Source organism: Odontesthes bonariensis, chromosome 14 (genome assembly GCF_027942865.1).
Source record: "Odontesthes bonariensis isolate fOdoBon6 chromosome 14, fOdoBon6.hap1, whole genome shotgun sequence".
Classification (NCBI taxonomy): Eukaryota; Metazoa; Chordata; class Actinopteri; order Atheriniformes; family Atherinopsidae; genus Odontesthes; species Odontesthes bonariensis.
Window position 1 is genome coordinate 23,325,085 of NC_134519.1, and position 24,170 is coordinate 23,349,254.

The following is a 24,170-nucleotide window of genomic DNA, read 5'->3' on the forward strand; positions in this document are numbered from 1 at the left end:
TGTGTTTGTGCGAGCGAGGGGGTGAGAGTTGAGATGGGTCAATAATTCCTTCAGGCCTTTTTCTCTGGCACCAGCTGGTCCCTTCACACTGCCCTCAGTCTAATCAGACAGGCTGACCCTGATTGCTCTGGACTCAGGTGTGCTGGATTGGTTTGTGTAGGTGTAAGTAGAAGGAGACACAGATCTGTAGTCGTATCTGTTCAAGTAGGACTGGGAGTGCGGTAGAAGCAGGAGCAGCGTCAGCAGAAGTCAAAGTAGCTGTAGTAGTGCACAATAAAAGTAGCGGCTGTGACGATATTATAGGACAGTAAAGATAGGAGAACAATTCATAAAGAATAGTTTTAGAGGAGAAAAAGGAATACCAGGTGGCACCTTTTTGCCAAGAGTCGGATGGGAAGATTGATGCTACTGTAAATCTATTCGTCAGATAGTGGTATGATGTTAGTGTGAGATGCTACAATAAATGTTCATGAATGTGCTGCAACACAATTCCAAATACTGATCATTTTTATTACAAATCGTCCCCCTGAATATCTACTCAGTGAAACAGAGAGCAAACAATGCCGATCAAACTTTTCTAAAGCCATTGGTGACCTCATTTTTGGTGTTTTATTCTCATGTTAACAAAGTTAAATCCGAGGATGATTTGTTAATTAGTTTAGTTTGAGTAAAACAAAGAAACGTAAATTAACTCTGAAAGAAGGATGAAAAATAGCTTACTGAATGAGTTTACTGAATGGTGAACAATCCCAATAACTGCAGCTTAATTTCCTGTTGGTTAACAAATTTCATAATGCACTCATTTAGATTAGGCAGTTATGTTAGCAGAGTAATACTAACTGTATGGGTGCTCCAATGAGAAGTCCAATCGAGATGACCAAATAGACCGTTTGCTTGTACCATTAAATATGACCCATGACAGCGTCCTCGGGGAAATATAATATGAGCATTTCCATATTGGAGCAAAAGTCATTCTCAAGTGTTTTCTATAACAAGCAACAGAGTATTCTTATGGAGGTAAAGGGGTGGGAAACGGCACTCTTTTGTACACTCTTTTACTACCTTGGTGTGCCTTCAGCCATAGTATGCATTTGAGACCTACAAATGACAGCTGTTGTTTCACTTCAATGCTTTTCAATTCTATGTTACAATACGTTCAGTCAAAAACAAGTCAAGACATTAATAAATCCTTTTTGATTTTTTTTAAGTGCAATTACAGGTTGTGTTCCCATTTTCTGGTGATCTTACAGAGTTGCAATAGACTGTTTTTGGTGGTAAATACTGCTTTAGAATTACAAGGAAGACTGTCTTCCTATAGTGCTATAAAATATAAGAATAATTTAATTATGATAGTCTACCAAGTTGTTATAGTGTTTTCACAGATTTTGGAACTTGTTGTTGCGATGGGGTTAGTGACATTAGAAATTCTCCACTGTTGTGTTTGTATTGGGTTTTATGCATGAATGCATGTCTAGACTGCCTGCATTTCCTAGTTTTATTCATTTTCCTGTATGTGTGTGTGTGTGTGTGTGTGTGTGTGTGTGTGTGTGTGTGTGTGTGTGTGTGTGTGTGTGTGTGTGTGTGTGTGTGAGTGTGTGTGTGTGTGAGTGTGCGTGTGTGTGTGTGTGTGTCTGCCATTGTGGGTGGCTGTTTTCTGTTTAAAACCTCATAAGCTTTCAGCTGCCGCCATGTGCCACTCTAATAACCTACTCGGCTGTCTGTCACCTGATTGTTGCCATTGTCATGCTAATTAGAGCGCCACACGCAGAAAACGCAGGAAAAAAATAGATCTCCTTTCTTTATCTGTCTTTCTACACATCAGAAAAGTGCAGCAATCTGCCCCCATCCCCTCCTCCCTGCCCCCCCCCCTCCCCTCCATCTCCTTATCTTCCTTTTATCTCCCCAGTCCCTCATTTTATCCATCGTCCTTTATGTGTTTTACAATCACTGCAACAATCGGCTCATTTGGAAAATCCTCAATTACAGAACTCCATCTCATCTGACACGCACATATTGACACACACACACACACATTAAAGGGCTGCTTTACAAAGGTACTATTAAAACCAGGAAGGCGACATTTGTCACCCATCCTCTGTTTGAAGAAACTAGTGATTAGTTTTAAATGTGTGTCTTTGTGCGGCAGACAATAAGCATTTCAATATTTTTTGTCAGAGTGTTTGAAAGTATTCATGTTTTTAACACACGAGCAGACATGAAGATTGGACTGCACAGACAAATGGAGAGGAGACATGATGGGGAAAAAGGTGACAACGGGTCCGGGATGTAGGAAAGAAAGGAGCATGGATGGATGAGATAGGATAGAAGAGAGAGGACTCGAGAGAAGATTGGGATGGAGAATAAATGAGGGTGGTGCAGAAAGAGGGCCGGATGGACAGGAGGAGAGATGGCAAATAGACAAATGTGAGGAAATGAAAGAAGATGATAGAGCAAAGAGGGAGGAGGAGAGGTGAAGAGAGGAGAGAAGATAAGGTTATTGAGTTTCTGTCTGTCTGTTTCTCCGCACCCACACAACCTCACATGGTCCTTCCCAGAACAGAGATCTGTCCTCTGTTAAAAGCTTTGTATCATTTAGTTCAGACCCTTAACATTAATCAATACGGCAGTTATTTCATTTTCTCGTTTGTACCTTGGGCCGCCTCATTCAATAAAGCAGTAATGTGGCCCACTGGCACACACACAGATAGCTACTCATAATTTGATTGTCCACATGTATACAGAGTCTATCACTTTCGTTTACACTCACACCAACTCACACAAAACCAGCCTATGTGCAGTCCATGGTCGCTATCACATTCATACACACAGCAATTCACACATTCACACACACACACACACACATACACACACACAATGCCTGATCTTAGTTTTATCCTGGGGAAAGTAAGACAGTCACCCCTCACTTAAGTGCTGCAAAAAAAGCGCAAACTAATTTCTGATCCATTCCATAACACTCTCCATCTGGCACAAAATCCAAGCCCCATCTGCACACACACACACACAAACACACACACACACACACACAGGGATGTGATTCTAGCACAGCAAACGGTTGCGTTATTTCTGAAGCGGATGAAAGGATACAAATTCAAATGAATGTGGATGTGATTAGTTAATTATGTGCCTTCAGGAGAAAACTGAAGAGCGCTCCTGAATGTTTGGAGGAGGGGAACTCTGTGACATGCTGTGGAAGTGCCGTCCTGTCAGCGTTTGTGTGCTCGCACTTGTGTGTGAAGGGCATGTGATGAAGTTGCTTGAAGTGAAAGGGGTTCATTGTATTTGGAGTGTGTCTGTGTGGGTGAATTTGTGCTGGCACCAGACAAAAAGAGAGATAAAAATGAGCTAATATACGGCATGCGTAGTGTGTGCGGTCGCTTTTATCAGTAACTTCTGTTATCTTTTAGAGTTGAAGGGATAATTCAGCATGCCAGATAATAGCTAAGGATAACAGTCTGTATGTGTGACTACATGTCCAGCTCACATGGTCCTCTAAATTGGGATAACATAATGGATGGGTTTCATTGTATTTCTCTCCTCACCACATCCAACACCATGAACCTGGAGGCAAAATTCTCTTTTACTGGCAACAGGCATGATGATCATACACACACACACGCACACACGCTTGTAGAGTCACACATTTATAAATGCATGCTCAAACACATAAGTAGTTTTCAGGGTCGTTTTTTTTATGGCTCTTTTCCATTTCATGGCTGCATACTTTCTGGAATTTGACATGTACATGCAAGGAAGCCTGTCAGAGAATAACATACATGTATTCACATTTAAAGACCTATAATCAGAAACACGGCTAAGCATAAAAGCTCACTGACACACACTGATACAAATCTGCTCAGATAAACAAAAACCTGTTGACTCAGACCTCCTTTCAGTCAGGGCTAATTTGCATACAAAGCACATCAATGTTCTCCGCCTCTGATCTGAGCTTCAATCGGGTAGTCATTATTGTGCCATCCATCCCCACTCGCCATGGCCTGAAACCAGCTCTCTCCCGTACACACACACACACACACGCAGTGACACACCACACACAACACAGGCCCCGTGTGGAGATAAATGTGACCAGCAGTCCTCACCCCCAGCAGAAGAAAATTCAATTCTCTTTCACTTTTATCCCTGAGACTAATGTTACTGTCAAAAAGAACACCACCACCAGAGACCGGGCGACTCCGTTTGTGTGTGAGTGTGGGTGTGTTTGCTGCAGTGAGATAGTGAATTCATTTAAGGTGATGTATTGCTGTCTTTACCTACAATCTTACCGTAGGCCTCTGTGGTGTTGTTCCTGACTTTCCATGACATGCTTTTGACCCCCTCCTCCCTCCAGTCCAACCCCTTTTCTCTGTCTTCTCTCCTTTCTACTCCTTGTCTTCTTAAATTTCCTTTTCTCCTGATCCTTCTCTCAATCAGTCCTGTCCTGTCATTTCCGATTCTTTTTCCTCCCACATCCCCTCCATTCCTCATCTTCTCTCATCCAGCTTCATGACATTTTTTACAATACTCATTGATGAGCTGCTAATTTCTTTATATTTGTCCTTTTTGAAAATTTGGATCTCAAAAGAAAGTCAGAAAGATGGAAAAAAGAGACATTTGACCAGTTTCACCAAAGAAAGTTTCGATTTAGTGTACTTGGGATTATTTGTTCGAAAAATAAATCTCATCTCATCTCATATTGTACAAAAGCTCTATGCCTCTCTGGTTTCTACCTCCCTCTGTTGCACTGTCTTTATCTCTCCCTGAGGACTTTCTCCGAGCATCACTGAGGTCTGATTTGGGAAATGTGAACTATTCATCACGGCTGACATAGTCTGTGTGTTTACAAGCCGCGCACACACTCACCATCATTTGTGGCTGCACTTTGCATGTTTGTTTGTGATTGGCAAAGCTTGACTGCAGGGGGGTGTTACCAAGGGAAAGGCCTGTAAAACAGGGACAACTGCTGTTTTTGGTGTGTGTGTGTGTGTGTGTGTGTGTGTGTGTGCGCACACACACGCTTGCATATGTGTGTATATGTGATTGCAGGTACTTTGTTAATCATTTGTAAGCCCCACCAGATGCCATGCAGGGGATCATAGAGCGTGGGGCCTGTCAGTCAACCTCCCCTTCATCACACACCCTTGCATACAAACCCTAACTCATCCAGGTGCAGGTGCACAGTGATCCAACCACAACCCCCTTCCCTTGAGGCTTATTAGTATTCATGAGATCTCAGGAGGCCCACTTACACACACACACACACACACACACACACACACACACACACATATTCTGGTGGATTGGTCTATTCTAATTATCTCATGGCGTTTATGGAGAGGGCTGATTAGAAGCTGTCAGTGTGACTGATGACGACATGCCAAGTTATCCCCTGGAGAGAGAGGCAGGGAGACAGAAGGAACGGCTGGTCACAGCTGCGGACTTTGATTTTTCTCCGTCCTCATCTCTTTATGGTTTGTGTATTTCTTTCTTGTAGCTCTCCCCTTCTAACTGTTGCCTTGTGTCATCCCTCTGTAGGTAAGCCAGTGATGATCATAACAGAGTTCATGGAAAACGGATCTCTGGACACTTTCCTCAAGGTGAGCTGGGGCTTAGCGGGAAGGAACACAGCATTCTCATTTCATCCAAGACCAGTGCCATCCAAGGCTTTACAAAGGCTACATATAAAATTGTGTCCCATCTGTAAAGAGTCTGAATTTGTCATGGTCAGTATCTCAAATCCACTTGATGGCACATTTTTTATCGAGCAAAGTTTTTTTAAAAAGGGGACTGTAGAAAAGTTAGTGCATCTTAAATTCGATGGCAAGAGCGTCTCACTAAAAAGTTGGATGGGAACAACAATTCGGCAACTGTAACATGATTGGGTGTGAAAAGAGCATCTTAGAGAGACAGAGTAAAGACAAGTAAAGATGGGCAGAGGTTAATTCATCTGCAAAAAAAACGTTTCATCAAATTGTCGAGTATTTGCAGGACAATATTTGGACAGATTTGGAACATTCCATCATCTACGGTACATAATATCATCATAAGATTCAGAGAATATAGTGACACACGTGAAAGTCAATATTGGATGACTGTGATTCTTGGGCCCTCAGGCGACATTACAAATAAAAACAGGCATGATTCTTCATAAGAGTATGGATTGCACACGGCATCCATTTCACTGGACACAGAACTGCAGCAGCAAGCTGACAAATGTGCACCAAAATAAAGTTTCTCTGCTTTGTCTGACACATCTCAGCACATGTAATATACTTGTCAAGTATTTGAAAATGTTACTCGGAGCTTAATGCTGAACTCTTTACCAGGGAAGTGACTTAAAATCCAAGAATGGCTGTTAAGGTGCTGCTTTTTAGCTGAACTGACATAATGACCAGTGAAAAGCAAGTCACTTAATACATCATATTAGTAGCAATTTAGATAATAGTAATTAATTACCTGAACTGATGTAATACATTTTCCTTTTACCTGTCCCCTCACAAACCTGCAGATATATTAAAGTAAAAAAAACTATGCATTTAACAAAACTGACAGGTGGTGTGGAGTGTTTCCAAAGTTAATTAAAAACACAAAGGTATGGTTATTTGTGTAATGTGAGATCAGATGCTTTAGCTGTGAAGCCTGTAGGTGCAGTATTGATTTAGCAGAGGAGCCTTGAAATGGGTTTTGCATACACCAAGATGAATAGCGTGTTGCAGCCCCGGTGGGCCTCATGTTCAACACCCCCCCACCCCCGATTCATATTCAGAGGTATTTTTTGGCCAGCGAGATCACTGCTCTGCTCCAGAGTCATAAAGGCTGTGATGATGGGTCCGTTACTCAACAGACACCAAACCTATCTGCAACACTGAAGCAAAATAACGTGACAGATACAAAACAGCTAAAGAATAGCCTTCTGAAACACACACAAAGCCACATACGGATGTATTTTTTAATAATAATAATAATAATACATTTTATTTAAAAGACACTATAAAAACAGAGTGTGTTACAGTCTGTTTAGTCGTGGAGGACCTTAAAGTTTCCACAGTGACTCAGTGTAATCATAGAATTTCTACAGCTCATCTGTGGTATCCATATAGTTTATTTCTTTAGTTATGACCATTAATCTTTGCCTGATGTGCATTTTCTGATTTATTTTAGCTTCCAATAAAAATGAAAGTAGGATGCCAAAATTTGCCATGGATGATCACTTTCCACCTCTCTCGTCTAACCACTCTGGCCTACATTTCCCTCCTCTCTGTTACCCTGCCGTGCCTACTCTTCATTCTCTTTCCTGGCAATGCAATGTGGTGGGCAGATTGATAGAGGAAGTATGTAGGTTTGTTAGACAGTCCAATCAATCAGCATCTGACAAAACCACTGGCTAATTAACTTACTCCACAGCTGCCGAGGGAGAGAGAAACAAAAAGGATAAAGGAGAGGGGGGAGGGGGGGGGGCACAGATGCAGAAAGATGACGGAAGATAGATAGATGGAGCCTGAATCAAAGTATTACAGAGTTCTCTCTCCCTCTCTCCGCGACAGAGATGGATTGAGAGTAGAGAGAGACAGAGGAAGGAGAGAATATATAAAAGAGAGAAAGGATGACTGATAACATGAATGACTCTTTAACGGGGACCATTGGCCCAGGGCAGAAATAATTGGCAGAGGAAGGTGAGCTGGACCCTCATCGATCAACAGGCTACACTCTCTGCCAAAGACGGCTCAAATCAGAAATCCACAGAGCTCTGCGTGGGCACATGGTCAGTGTTAAAGAGGAAAGTTTTGTCTGCCCTGTCAGATTCAATCCCCTGTAAGTAGGATTCTTTTTTTTTGGGTTGTGATAGTCCATTGATCCCTGGAAGAACAAATCCATCTTTTACTTTTTACTCTCCAGAGGGAGGTCAAAGCGTGGGGAAAGCAGGAGCTAGAAGAGATCAGAAATCTTGCTCAGGGGCACTTGAAAAATATGGAATGCTGCCATGGCAGCTTGAATCCTGGGTTTAAACGACCAATTTCGGCTCAAGCTGGTGTAAATGTGCCACCACGCTGCAGCCTGATGTCAGCATTAATACTAGCTCTGTGTATGAGTTCTTATTTATCTGTTAATTATCTGTTATTATCTTTGTCTGTTACTTCAGAAACATGACGGCCAGTTCACAGTGATCCAGCTGGTCGGGATGCTGCGTGGCATCGCTTCAGGTATGAAGTACCTGTCAGACATGAGCTACGTCCACAGAGACCTGGCAGCTCGAAACATCCTGGTCAACAGCAACCTGGTGTGTAAGGTGTCTGACTTTGGCCTGAGTCGAGTTCTGGAGGACGACCCCGAGGCCGCCTACACTACAAGGGTAAGACAAACTTACAATCTGCCACCATCACAAATAATAACGGTTCATACCCCCTCTAACCTCAATGTTAGAAAGTTTCAAGATGACTGAACAAATTAAATGCTTCAACACAAGTCAGTTTTAGAAAAAAATGTTTAGTAAAGGCTCTATTAACTGATATAAATGAATGCACAGGTTGAATGCTCACACACATACCTCTGAGCTTTTTCACTTTTATGCAGTCAAATCTGTCATTGGTGACAGCAACATTCTCCCACAGAGCTCAGGGACACCGAAGAAACGCAAACATCACTAAGTCAAACCACTGTGGAGTAACTCATCTAAAATGTCCACAAGGAGATGGCATTATTCATATTCATAGGAAGTGTTGGGGATGTTTTTCTTAATATGACATTAGCATTGCCCTAGGAGGAGTGTATGCGCCGCTGACTGCTCTATTGCAATCACACACAAACTCCCACTGATGTCAGTAGACCTAGATGGAGAGCTGCAGGCACTGATGGGGGGGGGGCGGGGGGGGGGGGGGGTTGGGGAGCAGAGGCTGAGGCGGAGATGGGGAAGACACGGAGAGAAGACTGGGACCCTGGGAGGAAACAGAGAAAATGAGTGATAGAAGGAGAAAGATCCAATGAGAGCAGTTAAGAGAAAAAAAGAGGTTGGGGTAGGGGTGGACATGGGGTGTTGGAAACAAAAGTACAGTGCAGAGCGACTTGGCAGCTTTGCCTTTTATTTGACTTTCACCAAGCAGAGATGGGGAATGCTATGTGGTGCAGAGGCAGCTGCCGCATTTTAAAAAGCTGAACTGAGCTGATAGAGGTACGAAGACTGAGCGTGTTAAAGTGAAGGAGAAAGGTGGGGGCGTTTTACTGCCTATTGTGTCAATACATACTGTGGGCTATATGGAATTCTGTTTGATCTGTATGTCAGCAACAAAGACAGGGGCATCTTGGGAATTAAAAAGGAAACTGATTGCAGGAGAAATAATTGCTGCAGGTACACTGAAGCAAACATAACTTTGTTATGAGCGAAGTGCAGCCTTGTTTAGCTGGTGTATAACTTCTGCTCTTAAAGACAATGGCTCTCATGCAAGAACATTTTCGTATTTTTTCGTAAGATGGTCTCGTACGAACACGCCACGTCAGATTCAACAAACGCTCTTTACTTCAGAAAAAGTGTGTAAATGACTTGCTTAAATGATAAATGCCACCCGTGCGTATTTAAGTGCTAGTGCACGAGGATAGTAAATTTGCATACTCCACGACTCCAAAATGATACCATATAAGGCTACGCTTCCTCTCTCCTGTGCCAGGAAGTGTTGAGTGTTGAGTCATGAGAATGGCATCAAGGTGCAAAAAGAACAACTTTACGAGCTCTGAGATTGAAGTTCTGCTTTCAGAGATCCAAAAAGGAAAATCTGTCATTTTTAGCAGTGTCAGCTGTGGAATAACGGGACCTGCTAAAGCAAAGAAATGGGAAGCAATTACGAGTCCTGTTAATTCCGTGTCATCTGTAGTTCGTAATGTAACCAAAATAAAGAAGAAATGGTTTGATATGAAAATGGCTTAAAGCTTAATCCGTGGCCAAAAATCCAAGGGTGGTGAGGACCTGGACGTGTGATGGAATTGGGTTTGATCAGCGTGTTTCTCTCTCTGGAGTTGTGGCTCTTGCAAGCTGGATATTAGCAGCAACACAGTCCTTGGCAGTCTAAATCGCGATGTCAGCCATTCGTCTGTCTCCACAAGGATATCTACACGGTCTCGGAACACACGCTCTCTTCCAAGAGCCTGAGGCATCCAAAAGTAGCAATTCAGCCGTGATATACAGAGTCAAATTAACCTTCAATTAGTGCATAATTTAAGTTAAACAGAATAATGTCAGCATAATTATGGGGTATTATGTATATATTTATTTATGATTGCTTCAAAGTAATTAAATATACAATCCATTAGTAAAGCAAACTTGATTTGAATAACAGCGGACTATTTTACGTGACTCCTACGACAGGTCTGGATCACTCGTAAATTCTGTTCGTACCTGAAAGAAAACTCAAAATACAAAAAAATTGGTGTATGCGCAAGTTCTCTTAAACCCCTCATACGCGAGTGGTTCTTGCATGAGGCCCAATGTTGCACAAAGCTTCCCTTTGTACTAACTAATGCAAGTATTTACACTATTATAAACAGTGACACATTCAGTATGTGGATACATATGTGGACTGTCTTAATGATTCACAGGGAGGGAAGATCCCCATCAGATGGACAGCTCCAGAGGCCATAGCCTACAGGAAGTTCACCTCAGCCAGTGATGTGTGGAGTTATGGCATTGTCATGTGGGAAGTCATTTCTTATGGAGAGAGACCCTACTGGGAAATGTCCAACCAGGATGTGAGTTACAAACACAAACATCACATCTCAGTTGCAGTGTGATTCTCCACAATCTATGCTATTTGATGATAGATGTATTATTCATGCCATCTTTCTCCACACGTCTTAACAATAAAACAATTTCCCTCACTAGATTGCTTACAGATCTCTGTGTCTAATTTCTCTCCTTGTGCAGGTGATCAAAGCAATAGATGAGGGTTACCGTCTTCCTGCTCCCATGGATTGTCCTGTCGTGTTGCACCAGCTCATGTTGGATTGCTGGGAGAAGGGGCGCAGTGACAGGCCAAAGTTCGGACAGATTGTAACAATCCTGGACAAGCTCATCAGAACTCCAGCCAGTCTCAGAGAGCTGGCCAACAGCTCAGAATGGTGAGTAGCAGAAATGTATGAATTAAAACAGTAGATTTTAATGATGTAGTCTGCAGATGCTTGGAAAAACATCAAAGACAGTACATGCACCGAATGTATACCTACAATACACTACTTTATTACTTTTGAGATTTGTAAATGGGAAATGTCATTTATCAAAATAAAATGCAATTTTTTTTAGTATTACCCAAAACAAATCAATAGTTTGTTTTTCAAAAGTAAAAATGAAAGGATATAGAATTATGGGCTGGTATATCCATAGTCTCTCATCCAGTTTAGATTTCATGAATCCCCAGTTGCATTGCATGCATCCTGAAAATATAATTATTTTTACATTTACATTTTATACCTCAGGCACTTTGTTGATGCTCAGAATCAGAGTAGCATACAAATGCTTGGGTCGCTTTCACAGGGAGACACTCTAAACAAGAAAAAAGAAAAAAATCCTGCACAAGTGAAATGACAGCTCACAAAATCCCACAGTTGGTACGCGTTAATGAATCGTATTACCACAAAGAGGATTCTTACACAAAGATCTTACGCTGACGACTACAGTATAGAGCAAAGGGAAGAATGCAGTTCACTGTGTAAGTTCCTGAATGAGTTTTCTTGGTCTGAATATTCGGATTAATAAACAAAAATATGATTTATAACAATTTCACAAAATCATACAAGCGCACAAGTTAAGACGGTTCTTCAAGTACAATTACTTGCATAGATGATTAAACACAAATTGTACATGTCACTTATGGCCAGGTTTGAAGTTTAAAGGTCATGTTTTCTTCTCAAGGTGGATTTGAGACTTCATGGTGTACCTAAAACGATTCGATTCAAACGCAGATCCAGAGAGATCAGGGAATAGACTTCAGTTTTTATAATCTGTTCCAAGGACAAATACTTGACCTCAGCGCCAGAAAGAAATAGCTGTTTAACCAAACAACAAGCCAGAAATCCGCTGAGTTGTCAGTGTGTTTTACATTCCAGCAGGGAGGACCCGTCCACGCCAGAGTTCAGTGTGAGCACGGTGGATGATTGGTTGGAGGCCATCAAGATGGGCCAGTATAAGGAGAGCTTTTCCAGTGCTGGATATGTCAGCTTGGACTCGATCCTCTACATCAGTGTCAGGTAGGGATGCGTGGCGTCCCATCCCTCTTAAATGAAATACTCTAAAGGTCAAGACTGTCACGAAGAGACTTATTACATTCCACTTCACTGTCATTTGAAATTAAAAGATGGGGATTTACACTGTGCCTTGGACGTGAATCGTCTTGCAGCTGCTGCATTTTAAGCAAAGAGTGCAACTGAATTTTTTTTTTCTTCACACAAAAAATAACATTTTTGCTTGCTTTTTTTTTCCTGTTTTCCATCTAGTGAATTGTTTAAGATGGGAGTGACTCTAGCTGGCCACCAGAAGAAGATTTTATCCAGTGTGCAGAGCCTGCAAACCCAAGGGACTCACGTCCAAGTATAACAGTCTCCACATAAACACTCAAGACAGAGAGAGTCAAACTGGATGCTCCTGTGAAGAGTTTCCCCACTGAAAAGGAGTTGCAATGGATACTTGATGCTTGGGGCTCCATTGATTTTGAGACACACTGAGATGGAGACAACATGGATGCTTGACTCCATCACCCTCCCATACTTCCCATACCCCATGGGCACTTCTGGCACTCAGAGTCCCAGCAACACAATCACCACAATGGAGCAACAGAGAGACACGTTTCCAACAACAAGATCACACCTAGAGCTCCCAGACCATCTCACATCATATCAGATTAACAAAAATCAGAAAAAAAAAGTCTTTTAACATGATAAATGACAAAAAAAAAAAAAGAATATAATGATCATCACTGTCTGTGAGCTGTACAGTTGGGTTTTACTGTCATTTTGTTTGTTTTGAGCTTTCACAATGAAGCGTTTAAAAAGGGTCAAAAGATGTGTACATGTGTAGATATGTGTTTATATGGGCGACGTGTCCCAAAACCGTAGAGATGGACCTAACGTTTGTATTGGTGGAGGATTATATTGCTCAACCTAGACAGGAATTATTACCCTGTATATGTATGGCCTCTTTTATTGCTGTCTATTTCATTGTTGTCTGCCTACAGAACGCCAATGAATGAGCAGAGGTTTTGAATGACATGAATGTGTGGGTTGTGGGGAAAAGAAAAACTGGACCTGTAGAGACAGAGAGGCAAATGTAGATTTTGCTAGCTTGCGTAGGATGGAAGTATGATTTGTTTAGCATATTTGGCAAAGACAAGGGCTTCCTTAGAGACTGCTCTCAGACAAACTTCCATTGCATCTTTACTCAGTGTACGTCAGCTCGTCTGCTTGCACTCACAATGTAACTGACTGCAAAGATACGACAGAAACAGAGAAAGTGCTACTCTTCCGCTGTCTTTTCCAAACAACGTGTTTCACGTTTTAAAGTATGACGCTGTCAGGAATATCTCAGCTCAAATTTAGCCTTCCCATGTTTCAGGTGTTGCAAGAGAGTTAATGTGTTTGTGTGGAGGGAAGGCGATGCAAAAGTCGTGATATATGTGACACTGTTGAGAATATATGTTTTTCCAGAATTGTGCCATGTAGAGTAAAGTTGGTGTCCATCCAGGTAACAAACCACCATTATAATTGTGTGCCTCCCTTTCATCATGTCCCATGGCTGGATGATTACACAAGGCCAGTCCATGATTAGTAGCATTTTGTGTTTTCCAAATAGTCTGCCTGATGAACAGGAACATTGGACTGGACACTTTTTAAAAAAGGTTCAATATTTGCTGTGTTGATTTTCAGATGTGACACCACAAGAGGGTAAATTTAACAAAAATAAGAAAAGGAAAGAAAATAAGAGGGAATGTCTCACATTCCGGTAATCAGCCATGCCGACCTTACATCAATTTCTTAAACAATGTTTACAGCAAGAAGCAAATTCATTTGTTCGTCGGGTTTTTCTTATCGGAGGGAAACTGTTGCTTACCACATTAATTACATGTTTAGATGTGAAGGGACCCTATTTGTGTACACTGTATTCGTGGCACTGAACCGGCTTTGAGTGTATTCCAAAACCCAGTTTTAGTACATGTGGTAATCTATAGGACCAACAGTGGCATAAAAATATAGTATGTATGATTGTACCATAGTGTAAAATATGTACAGTGTTGATTTCCAATGCTAGAATGTTTGTAATGATAATAATGACAATGACTATGATGTACTTCTATTGTGAAAAAGAGATTTCTGATGTTCTTGTTCAGGGCTTGGTCATACAGGACAAAAGTGAGTGGAGACGATTCATGGGACTGAACAAAGGAATGTAGCATGGCGCAAAGCTGTGGCTTTGATAGACAGGTAACAGTGACTGCAGTTTCTATGATAGCGTTAGAATGAGTAGAATGGACTTTGCTTATTGACACACTTGCTTTATTTGCATATCCACCCTAAAGAGCAATCCCTTGAACTTTTTAACAGTATTTCTGCATACTGCACGCCTTATAAAAATGCCTGTTCAGAAAAGGGTAAAATAAGTGAAATCCTCGGTTCAAATTTCCATCCCCTCGGTTTGTAGGCTCTACGGCTTTCTATTTTAAACACATGCAGAAAAAAGGTGTGCGTGGACTAAGAGTATTTATGCTGAAGATGTAAAGGAGAGCCAGCAACTGATTTATTTAATAACGCCATCGTAACTCAATTGATTCCACAACGCCTCCTTGCTGTGTGTAAGCTGAATCCCCTCTGTTTGGCATGTGTGACTTACCAAAGGGAAGCGACCAGTGCGTGAAAAGGGATTGAGAGTTTGGTAACATTAGCAGCTCTGTCCCAATTCTGGGACAGAGCTCAACATAAAACATAAAAAAGAGGTCAAAATTGAATATACATTAAAAGTAAGCCAGAACACTTATTTTGAGGTAACAATAGCTCAATTATTTACATAAAAATGATCAAATCTGTTCGTCTTAGTAGTCATTTTTGCTCCTTTTGCCAATGTGAATTGAGAGGCTGAACTCCGTCCAAACTGAACAAATCACAACTTGAAAAGTACTAATCTGAAGATGAAAATCTGACACCAGTGTTAGAATCAACTGCATGTGCCATGCAAAAATGGATATTTTGAAAGGCATAGTAACAGTTTGTGTAGGCTCCAGCCCCCCCGCGACCCTACAGTTGGATTTTAGCGGGTATAGAAAAAGGATGGAGTAACAGTTTTCTGTTAGTCTGTTGAAGCAGAACAATGAATGGCAGCAGAGGGAGCATTTCAACCACAACAAGGCTTTTTGCACATGTTCTGCACTATTGTTTTACAGGTAGCGAAAGATTGGTTTGGAAATGTTTCACCACAAAAAAACATTAAAGATTAATTCTCTTCGCCAAACATCTTTCACCACTACATAACGTAATAAACCACAAATAAAAGAACAAAAACACAGACTGGGAGAGTCTGAAAATTTTCATTCTACTCTTGCTAACTCTATGATTTCACGCTAGCGGACTACCTTTAACCGCTAGCCTTTTAGATGCCTTATTTACTGAGCTATTGTTCTTTTCTGTTGTCATAAAGAGGCGATATTAAGAGTGAAATGTATATACAGTACAGGTAGTATTTATCTATGTTTTTATGTTGATCTCACTTCAACACCCTGGTTTTGCAACATCCCAGAAGCTCTCCACAACATGACCACTTTGATTCCTTTAAGCAGATGGAAGTCAGTCTGATCTAGAAAAAAACAAATCATAAATCTTAAAGCTGATGGCCTGATAAAGTTGATAGGGAAAATGACTGCTGCTGTTGTGTAATTACATAATACTGATGTGATCGGTTGTCTGCAACTTTTGGTTGCATAATTACCAGCTGCCAGAAAAAAAAAAAAAGGTCATTTTGACAATTTTTTATTTTATTTTATTTTTTTACAATGTTCAATACTCCCTCATTACAAAGTTATGTCATGCCCCCATTTCTTGTTCCATCTTTTTAATCCCATATTTTTGTCAATTCTCACCATGCCAAGGTTAGCTATGTGGGCTGGTACACTTGATCTCAAACGCAGGGTTGGTCGACCGTCTGCAGGTTTGTACTGCAAATGCTCATGCGATTCTCTTGAGGCTTTCAGCTCACGCTATCTTTGTCCTCCTCTCTCTTTCTCTTTCTTTGGCCACCGTACAATGCTTATTTGTTCCTATGCCAATTTCCTCTGCGTTGCTTGTTGTAAAGGGTGTAGGCATTCTAATGTCTTTCATGTTGCTGTAATAAATATGCTAATATTTCTAATTTCTCACCTGAAGCCTGCAGTGTCTTTTTTTAATGAGAGTGAACACGGCACACTTGGACTTAAATAATTTATATGTAATGATGCAACATTTAAGTGTGATAGTGATATGAGGGCTTCACGTAAATGTTACTTCCTTACCATGCACAATAATACTGCATGAAGACTAATCAAAAACATGTTATCGGAGTGTTTTGGTTATTCAATAAAATTCAAAGACAGAACAGGTCTATTTACATAAGTATTAAAACCCTTTGCAATGACGCTTATCGTTGCTCTTGTGCATTGTAATTCTATCAGTGTATATTGAGATGCTTCTCTAGCTTGGCTGGAGTCCACCAGTGCCCGACTGATTTAATCAGATATACAGTAAGTGTCACCGATGGATTGATAGTGACACAGTTGACCATGAATATGGAGCAAAAACTAAATTATGAGGTTGGGAGAAATCTTCTCACACCCTTGAGACAGAATTATGGTCAAGACACAGATCAAGGTGAATCAAAGATGTTTGGGAACCACAGACGGATTTCTTAGATCTGGCTGCCCAGCAAACTGGGTGATCGGGTACAAAGAGAATTAGTGTGATAGGTAACCAACTTGTGAATGGTCGCTATTAATAGAGAAGGGGAAAAAACCTGAGAGCGAGAGAGAGAGAGAGAGAGAGAGAGAGAGAGAGAGAGAGAGAGAGAGACAAAACCATCTCTGCCAATAACACCTTTATGATCGAGTGCTCCGACCGAAGTTATTCCTCACAAAAAGGCACATGACAGCTCACAGGTAGTTTTCCGAAAGGCTTCTGATTGACTCTCAGACCATGAGAGACATGTTCTTTTTGATGGAACACAGAATGAAAATGACAACAACATGACATTGACCTCAAGCTTAACCCCAGAAAAACTCCAGAAACCCCCGCCAGGAAAACTCCTGAAGTCATCCAGTCAGTGTGGACCTCAACCCAGAGGAGTATCTCTGGAGACATGTGAAAGTGGCTGTGCACTCACACTCCCCATCCAATCTGTATGACAGTGCTCCTCTCCTCCGGTCTTTGAGGGCCACTGCCCTGCCTGTTTTAGATATTTCCCAGCTGAAACACACCTGGCTCAAATAAATTGGTCATTTAGAGGCTTGTGCAGAGCTTGATGACAAGCTATTGAAGAGAGACATTTTATTTGAATCAGATGTGGAACATCTAAAACCTGCAGGGCAATGGACCCTGAGGACTACAGTCGAGGAATGTTGCTGTTTCATCTGGTTTGTTTCTGCCAAAAGGAATGTGTGAAACTCCTGGGAGCACAAACTAAAGAGTCTGAACACTTACTGTGATATCTTATCCTTTTACCTTTAATAGGCCTAGAAAACACTCAAAGATAGCAAATCGTTCTTTGCCATTACAGAGAATTGACTGTGGACTGATGAGGAAGAAGTGAATGTTGAGAAATGCTAAGATGCCTGAAAACCAGAAAGGGTCTGAAAACTTTCCCTTAACACTGTTGTCTCATTTGTCCCCCGCTGGCGAAAGAAGTCGTGAAATTCCCATCATAGCATTCTTGAATGGAAAAATATAGCGGTCTGGCAACCACATCTTCATTATCAGTGTGTGTGCGTGTGTGTAAGGTGTGTGTGCTTTTCTATACTGAGAGATAATCCTGTCTCAGGGGAGGGGGTAGGTCATCAACTTCTGGCCTTGGTTAACCCCTTAATGCACTGGCCCAGTTGCTGTCACTCTATGTTACCGCCATTACACCTCATTTAGCCCATCATATTAGGCTCCATATTCCCCTATCGCTCTCTCTCTCAGTCCATACACACACATGGCTTGAGATCCCAAAAAATTCAGGGCTTGTTCTCCATTTCCTCAGTATCTGTATCTCCTCCCACTGCCCTCCTGTTAATCTTTCAGCTGGCCTTGTGCAGCCCCATTTTTCCTACTTTTTCCTATCCATCCTGTGCAGTCATACAGAAAGGTTGCAGAGACTCCTCTGACCTCGACTACCTTTAATCTCCTTCTCCTTGCTTTTCCCTGTCTCATAGCGTTGTAATTTCCCACACCTCCATCCATCTATCCATCCATCCAGCCAGCCATCCATCCAAAAGTTTTCTCCCCATGTAAACCCCTCTATGAGGTTCACTGCCTTTTTCTGTCTCACTGCTATCACCACTGGGTTTCCTTTCTCCATTAAAGGCCAATCCATAACTTCAGGCTTTTGTCTGCGGGTGTCTCAACAGGCGGAATGTCATCTCACGTATTTACTCTGGATAACACAGGCTACCAGGAGCCAAAAGCTTAGGCGATTGATTCATCATGCAGCTGCTATTGACATCATTTGAAAAGGTCAGATGTCCCTATGGAGAACACTTTAAAAGGCCATTGGTGACTGATGAGCCTGTCATGTTTGTATCACATAGATGCACAAGCACTCTGTCTCTCATTCTCTGTCTTCGCTTTTCCTTCTGTCCCTCTGCTCTGGTCCCTAACTGTGACACACACATTCACAAACACACACACTCTCTCCAGGGAAAGGAAATTGGGCCCCTCTGTCATGCTGTCAGATGTGTGTTCAAGTGTCCCCTCATGTGCACACATTAAACTAACACAAGCAACCAAACAGCCATAGATCCGCTATGACCTCTGTCAAGGGTCGGCCACATGCGCTTGTGTGTGTCTACAAGACGTGCGCATGTCCCTTTTACGTGTCTGCACTACTCATGAGATCAAAGCAAATGCTCATGTGTGAGTTAGCAAGGCAGGAATTAGCAGGAGAGACACTGGTATGGAAGCAGATAAAATCTGAACCGGGGGAAAGATTTCGTCAGGCACAGGATAAATTTCTGTGGAGTTCCTGCTTGGTCGCTCTTGATTGCATTGCGTGTGTTCCCTCTAATCAAATATGGAGTTTAGGCCGACTTGGTGTTTGCTGGTCTGCGCACACATGCACACATCAGATCTTCTGTGTCTCATGAGGTTTTCGTTTGCTATCAAAGCGATTTCCTGTCTCAAATTTTCATCAGTAATCAAAGTTCCTGATTGAATTTGAAAAGTGAGCCCAGCTCCATAAATCACATTACATGCCTCACTCCCATCATGCCTGCTCTCATGAGCCACAGGAATGAGACGCCACCCTTGGTGTATGTCTGCATCATGGTCTCTGCATGTACTCTTGTGGATGCAGTTGAACAGGAAAATGGATGCTGACAAGGCTGAGACTCAATCCTTGCAACTTTTTTTCTTTTTCCTTTTTTTTTTTGGCTGGAACAAATAATACAGAGACGAGAGAGGACCAGTGAAATGACAATAAAGATAACACACCTGGGTTTGATTGTGTGTGGAGGCAATCCCAGGCTTTTGTTTTAGTTTCAAATAGATACCAGATAGGTGAGGGTTATTTCATCAGTACAGCTCAGAGACTGTGAAAAAACAGCCAGGTAAACAAATTCAATGAAAAAGGAAGAGGCGTTTGTGGTCAGATTTGATGGATTATTGACTAACAGTAGATGCTCAAGGTTTCAGGAGGGCCAGAAAAAATCTAATTGAATACAGAAAGATGCAAAAGAATGGACAAAACTTCTGTAATTGTGGAAAATATTTAATAGAAAAATGCACTAATCTTCAAAGGAATAAAAATCTTCTTTTGAACATTTCAAGCAAGACCTGAATATCATTGTTGTTTTTTACAATTTTCCAGTGAAACGACAGAGATAATTTGGCCTTGGTCTTAATTAGTGTGTTACTATGGCTTGTTCACAGTCATATCTAGAAAAGACCAGTTGATGCAACTTCCAAAGCCTTATAAACCTTTTCCCAACAAACAGTAGCCACGTACTCATCTAAGCAGTTGCACAGCACTCCAGAATTTAGAATGATAATAAAACATATACCTGTATAGAAAAACAATATATACATATTTGTCATAGCCCTGACATTCTTCTGACCAAACCAACATAAAGAATCTGTGGATAGACCTCAAAAGCGCAGTGCATGCAAGACGTCCCAGGAATCTCAAAGAACTAGAAGACTTTTCCAAGAAGAATGAATGAAAATCCTCCGAACAAGATCGAAAAGTATCAGCTATCTAGGTTTTATTTGAGGCCTGTTTACTTTCATTGCTATTTTGAAACAGTTAAAAGTGGAAATTTAACCTTAATCTTGCTTCAAATATATATATATATATATATATATATATATATAGAAAAATAGAATCAACATGAATTCTGCCATTGGACAGAAGTCACCTCTGCAAATCAGTAACAGATTTGCAAACTAAGTGGGAGCAGACAGAGAATGAGACAAAAAAAGAGGGGGAGACTGAATATTATTCAAGATTGGAAAAAGAAAAAAAGTGAAGGAAAACTTGGAATGGGTGAGAGGAACTGAGATAATATTGAGCACATAATCCCTTGCAGATGTGGAAATCACTGGATAATGCGAGGCAGACGTAACATGCCGCCACTATTGGTCGACTCAAATTGGACCAAATACAAACTCGCTCTCACTCAAACTGTGCTCTCTGTCGACTGAGAAAAGCCGAATTGAGAGCCAACGCAGCAAGGCGACAACTTTTGGTCCATGAATTAAAAGAAACATATAAAAACAGGCTGCAAAGCTTTCCAGGGCTCAGTGATTCATGGGGTGATAGGCCTTATTTATTTAAGTATAAACATGCAGTTAATATCTTCCAACTTGTAATGCATAGGCCTTGCTCGGTGAAATCATTTTTTTTTGTGTGTCTGTATGTTTTTGTGGCTGCTGAGTGTGTGTGTTTCTCATGCGAGCTGCCTGTATGTTTACATGTGTGCAGAATCTGCGGTGCAGAGACATGACTGCTCTTTTGTGAGCACCGAGTGTTTATGTGTGTTCTCTATCCAGCATAATCAAACCCAGCCCTCCCAGTGTCATCAATCAAGCTTTGATGTTATGGGGAAGAGCTCAGAAACAACATTAACCCCCTCTGTGCACCGGGGCTGGACCAAGGGAAGGACCAGGGGAAGCTGTTTTACTGTTGTCAGATCAATAGGGTTTGTTCTCTAAATTACACGGAGTCATGGAAGTTCAGGGGGCTACAAATAACTATTAGCATACTGGGACCGGTCAAAAGTTCAGGGTGATCTGTAATCTCATGTTTGGCGAAATAAACTGTGGTTTACACATTTTAGGTTTTAAACATAATCATCAATAAAAGAATATCATGTTCCCTTTATCTTCCCGATCTTAGTCTCTATCACCTTTTTTGCTTTGTTTGTCAATTAAAATTAATCGAAAGGAATGATGTTGCATGCACAACACCCACTGCAGAAGCGTAATTGTTGCACTGTGAATGGCTTAAAAACACACCTGCATCAAACCGCCTCATTATGTTTTGTTTTTTTCAAGAATATCGAGTTAAAAATCTTTTGTAACAAAAAGGCCAGCGTCACTATAACGACGCTCTACATGATAACTGAATGGAGGCACAATTATAAATTCCAATCATCATTACCTAGATTTGTTTTTTTCAAACACATCTATGATCCTCTCAAGAAGGTTGCTGGCTGCTCTGTAATTACGATCCAAATATTCAGAAACAGGCAGTCTGTCACGTCTTGAAATTGAAGGCCTAACAAGAACATTACTGGAGTTCAAAGCTGCCACTGCTGGTTGAGATTAGACACTCCTACATATTGTCATAGCTGTGTCTTAGACTGCTGAAACAAGTGAAAGATGAGAGGATCTTCATGATAAAAAGTTCAGGTTCTACTGAAAATCATGCACTAAATGCTTTTATTTCTACCATACGCAAGACTACATTTACTTGAAATCTGGCTCCTCCTCCAGCTTTTTTTAGCTATCCACATAAGAGCTGAAATTGACAAGTGGGCATGGCAACTTGGCATTGATTGGTGGAAGCCTCTGGGGATTAAACTAGTGGCATAAGAGAAAACAAAGCATGGGTAAGTGCTGCTGTTGGCTGTGGATTTGTGTGTGGGTGGATTTGGGAAATTACAGGGGAGGAAAGAGGAAAGTTCACACTGTGAAAAGAAATGGAAGCACTTCAGAGTGCATCGGAAATTATGTTTCAAATAAAACAAGTAGCTTCACTTACTTCCCAGGGAAGGAAAATGAGAAGAGGACTCAATGAGGGATCGACCAGCACGTGACAGGCTCGTCAATGAGTTGACGTTGATGAGAGAGACTTTTCATTTATGAAGAAAGGTCGATAACCAATCCAAGACATTAGGTTTTTCATGAAAGTGGGCCATCTGAGGCGCTTGTAAATTTCTTTAGGCTTTAAGTAATCTTGTTAATTTATTTGTTTTATTCCCAAATCCATCCATCGCTAACATCAGTCAGAATAATGAACTCAGGATTTCTGGCATATGAAATGTTCAAAATCCACCAAAAAGCTGTTAAATCGTGTTTGCCAAAAGTTGCAGGGTCTGCAGGGTTTTGAAAAGTTTTTCTTGTATAAACTGATGAAGAATTTTTAACTGGCCAGTCGGTTAAGCCACCACTCTGTAGCACACCGAAATGCTTAAACTTCTCTGTACTGCCACCCTCTGTTCAAAATATTGATGCGTTTTTTGACCAAACCCCTGCTAACCTGATAGCATTGTCGTGATTCTACATTTGGTCAGTACTTGCAAAAAATGTGGTGAACACAGACAGTGAAAACATGGCGCTGGTTGGCACCATCACCAGTGATGGTGCATTAGGTTAAGAAGTGCTGCTGAAACATGACTGCCAACAGACACAGTCCTGACAACAAGGTGCTGCTTGAAGTCTAACTTCAACTCTTCACTGGAGCCAATGGGCTCGGTTAAATTATGTATGCTGCATAAAATACCTATAACACCTTAACAGTCCATCCTAAATCTGTTTAGGAACAAATGTGAGGGTAGAAATAAGCAGTCCAGTAGCTGAATCATTACTCATATGTACAAGAATCTAGTTTCAAACCTTGTTCAGGCTCCCATAAGATAAGAGCACTATAGACCTTCAAAGTAACCAGACTCTCTTTAAACATGCGAGTTCCTGTTCTTCCTCTGACTCGATCTGCTAACGTTTTTGTGTTCGTAGCGTCTGTGCGGAAGGGACTGTATAATATCTCACAAATAAGTCTGTTATTGTTCTATCCTCCACAGCTTCATACCACGCCTGGAGCGTTTCAGAAGCTGAGACTTCTGTCTGCCTGACTGTACAAGTCATGTTCAGAATCTCCTATTTCTATGATATCTACCAGGTATCACACCCTCTACTCCTAAACCTCCACAATAAATTCCCATGCCTTGTCTGTTCTGGTGTTGTCCTCATGAAAAGAAGTGTTATAAAAGATGGTGTCATAAAATACCTTCTGCTTTTCAACAGATGAACCCTCAGAGTGCACATGGTCAAAATCGTCTGACCACATGACCACTGGTCTGATGCTTCCAGTTATGCTGATGTAGCGATGTGACATACAGGTCTGCACTTGCTGTTTTCATTTTAAAAATCGATAAGATTCTTTGTTTTGTCTCACATCTTGTTCAGTTTATCTGCTCTTTGCATCTTGACTTGCCCTCTGTCAGATATAACTGGAGCCTATTCTTATCAGAACAAAGCCCCGTGAACTGAAAAGAGTGTCCGCCATCATCTCAAGTGCCTTGCCGCAGCCAAGACATGACGCAGCTAAATTCCTGTGCGACTTGGACTCAAATGAATCCTTTAGCATCAAAGGTAACACCGTAAAAATAGCAGCTGTGACGTCCTGACTGCTGCAGCTTGACTGGCACTTTTCGAGCCCAAAACTGCTAGCGTAGCTGCAACCTCATGTT

The 24,170-nt window shown here is 41.4% G+C and overlaps 1 protein-coding gene across 1 annotated transcript in view; it reads left to right on the forward strand.

Moving 5' to 3' along the window:
* The window catches only part of epha4b (eph receptor A4b), an 81,876-nt gene extending 65,485 nt beyond the window's left edge, over positions 1-16,391 (forward strand). The window contains exons 14-19 of the mRNA XM_075483651.1: positions 5,551-5,612; positions 8,156-8,365; positions 10,600-10,749; positions 10,925-11,118; positions 12,103-12,243; positions 12,490-16,391. Coding sequence (XP_075339766.1) covers positions 5,551-5,612; positions 8,156-8,365; positions 10,600-10,749; positions 10,925-11,118; positions 12,103-12,243; positions 12,490-12,589 — 857 coding nt within the window. The 3' untranslated portion in view covers positions 12,590-16,391. The remainder of the gene's footprint in view (positions 1-5,550; positions 5,613-8,155; positions 8,366-10,599; positions 10,750-10,924; positions 11,119-12,102; positions 12,244-12,489) is intronic.
* The last annotated feature ends 7,779 nt before the right edge of the window (positions 16,392-24,170 follow it).